General features: G+C 36.4%; 1 protein-coding gene across 4 annotated transcripts in view; it reads left to right on the top strand.

Annotated features, from left to right (window-relative positions):
• The window catches only part of PAK1IP1 (PAK1 interacting protein 1), a 15,047-nt gene extending 11,183 nt beyond the window's left edge, over positions 1-3,864 (top strand). For all 4 annotated transcript variants that reach the window (XM_032249967.1, XM_032249970.1, XM_032249968.1 and 1 more), the window contains 3 exons: positions 2,241-2,340; positions 3,065-3,188; positions 3,344-3,864. In XM_032249967.1, the coding sequence (XP_032105858.1) occupies positions 2,241-2,340; positions 3,065-3,188; positions 3,344-3,558 (439 nt within the window). In that variant the 3' untranslated portion in view covers positions 3,559-3,864. The remainder of the gene's footprint in view (positions 1-2,240; positions 2,341-3,064; positions 3,189-3,343) is intronic.
• Positions 3,865-3,984: the final 120 nt, after the last annotated feature.

The following is a 3,984-nucleotide window of genomic DNA, read 5'->3' as shown; positions in this document are numbered from 1 at the left end:
AAAAAAAAAAAAAAAAAAAAAAATGCAAAATCAGTGAAATTGTTTTTGGGACTAGTCATTTGCACAAGATAGTTTTTTTAAATGCGTGTTAGATTTGGAGCCTGAAATCAAGCATATTTGAACAAACAAAAGACTAAACAATCTTGAGCTTTGTTCCCAACTACTTTTGTCCTTTTACGTAATTCCCCTTGCCTACTTCTTCCCCCTTTACGAGTGACTTTTTTTTTCCCTGCAGGAGAAGTGAATTGTTATTGAGTTCCAGTTTTATGCCAGTCTTTATTACCTTTTAATGCTTACTGTATTTCTAAGGGGTAGATAATCTCAAAGTAAGTAGTTAAGTGGCTTGGCTAAGATTACCCCACTCTTAGGTAATGGAGCTGAGAGCTGAACCCAGTTTTATCTGATTCTTAGATCCCTGCTTTTTCCAGGAATTTTGAAAAAGGTGATCTAATGTACAGAGTTATATTTTGATGTGTTTCATTTGCATGTTCTATGTCTCAAATGAATCTTAGTTCTTATTTATTAAACAGTGGTTAAGTTTTAAGAAACCTGTACTTAGAGTACTGCAGTCACTAAAATAAAGGCCTTACTCTTTCCCTATATTGGGAAGTAAACATATTCTTCAAGGTCGCCCATTCCAGATGTACTAGTAACACTTAAGATATTTGGCCATTCATTCAGTCAAGTATTCATTGATCATCATTATGAAATACTACACGAGGTATTTAATAATGAACAGAAAAGACAAGAGCTTGTGCTGTCATGGCTCTTCTATTGTAGCGAGACAGTAGATTATAAAGTAAGCAGATCATTATGACAGAATGGAAATAGAAAAGTAGAGTGATTAAGGAATAAGGGTAATTGGCTTAGATATGATGATGAGGGAAGGAGATGTGAGACCTTACGAATGAGAAAGGAGCTAGTTTTAAAAATAGGAGAGAGTAGGGCCGGGCACCGTGGCTCACACCTGTAATCCCAGCACTTTGGGAGGCTGAGGCAGTCGGATCACCTGAGGTTGGGAGTTCAAGACCAGCCTGACCAACATGGAGAAAACCCCATTTCTACTAAAAATACAAAATTAGCTGGGCGTGGTGGCATATGCCTGTAATCTTAGCTACTTGGGAGGCTGAGGCAGGAGAATTGCTTGAACCTGGGAGGCGGAGGTTGCAGTGAGCTGAGATCACACCACTGCACTACAGCCTGGGCAACAGAACGAGACTCCATCTCAAAAGAAAAAAGGAAGAGAGAGCCACAGGTGTGAAGAACCTGAGGGAGAACAGAGCTTGGTATATTTTAGGAGCAGATAGAAGACCTTTGTGATTAGGTGACAGTGAGCAAGGAAAGGGTGGTGGAAGCCAAATGGTGCCTATAATCATATTTTTTCTTACTATGGAAAAATTTAAAAGCATTTAGACTGGTTTATGGTACTAACTTTTTTTTTTTAATGGTACTAACTTTTTAGTACCAATTTATTTATTTTAATAGCGATGGGGTGTCACCATGTTAGCCAGGCTGGTTTCGAACTCCTGACCTCAGGTGATCCACCCATCTCGGCCTCCCAAAGTGCTGGGATTACAGATGTGAGCTACCGTGCCTGGACTTATGGTACTAACTTTTTAAGACTCGCCACCAGCTTTAGCAACTGTCACTGTGTGGCCAGTCTTGCTTCATCTATATGCCCAGCCACTTCCTCTCCCATGTTATTTTAAAGTAGACCCCAGTTTTGTAGAGTTTTAAGCCTGGAAGTTACATGATTTGATTTACATTTTTAAAAATTGTTAAAGGGCAAAATAGAAGCAGAAAGGCCAATGAGGCTACGTCTGTGATCCAGAATAAAAGTGATGGCAGCTTGGAGTGGAGGGAAATGGGTGTGTGGGAGAGGCCCTGATTCATCGTTTGTTTGTTTTCTCTCCTTACTGAACTTGGAATTTCTTGAGATGAAGGGCTTTGTTTTACTCATCTTTAGTTCCTTTGTAATAACCTGATTATTTATAGTTATCTATTGTCTTTTCAACTTTTCCTTCAGATATGGTGGGCAGTTGATTTTACCTTGTATTTTGGGCCTGAATATGATTCACTAATGGAATGTGAAGCATAGTTATATTTTAAGGCACCATTCATTGAGCAGTTTGTAAATACTTGAAACACTGAGAAAGCACTAGTCTGTGTGTGTAATTTTATAACAATATTAGACTACTTGAAGAAAAAGATCTTTTATGGTGTTAATATTTCTATCCTAGGGTAAAAGCCATGTTCAGTTTTGAAATTCCAGAGCATCATGTTATTGTTACAGCATCGAGTGATGGTTTCATCAAAATGTGGAAGCTTAAGCAAAATAAGGTCAGTTCCTTAACACAATCTAAATGCACTTTAATACAAGTCTTGCTCTTAAGTGAGGTAGAATTTTTTTTAAGGGTCATAAGACATAGATCTTTAAATAAACTTTTTAAATCTCCTCCAGACATGATTGATATTAATGGTTTTAAAGTTAGGGTTCCCAAGGAGCTGCCTTGATGGTTGTCATTTCTGAGTCCGAGCTGGCAGGATCCCAGAATTCTCACTGCTCTTTTTAATCAGAGGAGCTCTACTTTCCTCTCTTGTATATTGGAGTTCTCTGGAAGCTCTGAGGTAAAAATACTGCCATTGCTAAAAACAATTTGGAAGCTCCTGATCAGTTATGGAATTAACAAATCATTTGAACCAGACAGTTTGGAAAATTAAATTTTCTCCTGTAGCCTTCTTACAGTTTCTCTTGGTTTATTCTTAGTTCTCTCATAAACACATTCTATGAATATGGTTTGTTGAAAGTTTCTTTTTCCAAGGTTCTTTGTTCAGCCCTAGAAGACCTGATTCCTTTCTTCAGAATTTTCAATTTCTGAATACTTTTCAGAAATTGGCTCTGTGAATATCATAGTCAAACTAACCATGAATGAAGATGATATATTGCTTCTGAATATCCTATTTTGTACTCAAGAAAATACAGGAAGTTTTAAATTAAGGTAACAATTATGGAAAAAGAAATTATTGAAAATTCACATTATGAATATTTGTTTCTTCTATTTAGAAAGTTCGCCCATCTTTACTCTGTGAAGTAAACACTAACGCCAGGCTGACATGTCTTGGAGTGTGGTTAGACACAGTGCCAGACACAAAAGCAAGCCTTCCTCCAGCTGCAGAGCTTTCTCCTGGTAATCAAATTTGATTGTTTTGAAATAAATAATCTGTTATCTCTTAAATTGTAGAAGTGGAGGAAATGTAGATAATTTCACTTTATTGGCAGCCTGTGTTTATTTCATTCAAGGGGGAAAAACAAGCTTTAAAGGCTCTGTCTTTTGTGTTTCAGTAAGTAAAGAACAGTCCAAAATCGGCAAAAAGGAGCCTGGTGACACAGTGCACAAAGAAGAAAAGCAGTCAAAACCTAACACAAAGAAATGCGGTTTAACTGGTGACAGTAAGAAAGCAACACAAGAGAGTAGCCTGGTATCGACCAAGAAGAGAAAAACGGTAGAAGTGTTGGAAAAGAAGAGGAAAAAGAAGAAAATGAAAACAATGCAGTGAATCCCAGGTGTCTCCTAAAAGAACCCTTATAGATGGAATCATTCTTGATTCTATCTCTATGGAATCAAATCTGATGTACCTTAATTTTATTTTTTCCCCTGAGTAAAAACAAGGAATTTCTTCCTTTGAAGAAAATATACATATTAAAAAGCTACTTTTAGGTTTTTTTTAAAAAAAAAAAACTGGTAAAATTACTTTTGGCAGACAGTGTTTTGTGAATTATGTATCATGTTGATATATAATATGTTAATGTGTCATGTCATTTTTACTTGTACAAAGCAAATAAAGATCTTTCTCAAAACATAATATAAAATAATATAAAATATTGAACACATTCTTCTTTTTTTTTTTTTTTTTTTTTTTTTTTTTTGAAGTGGCATTTATGTTACCCAGGCTGGAGTGCAATGGCACGATCTCGGCTCACCG

Source organism: Sapajus apella, unplaced genomic scaffold (assembly GCF_009761245.1).
Source record: "Sapajus apella isolate SASKATOON/1434 unplaced genomic scaffold, GSC_monkey_1.0 scaffold70, whole genome shotgun sequence".
NCBI lineage: Eukaryota > Metazoa > Chordata > Mammalia > Primates > Cebidae > Sapajus > Sapajus apella.
The sequence above is the reverse complement of the archived record's forward strand: the minus strand, read 5'-3'. Positions and strand labels throughout refer to the sequence as shown.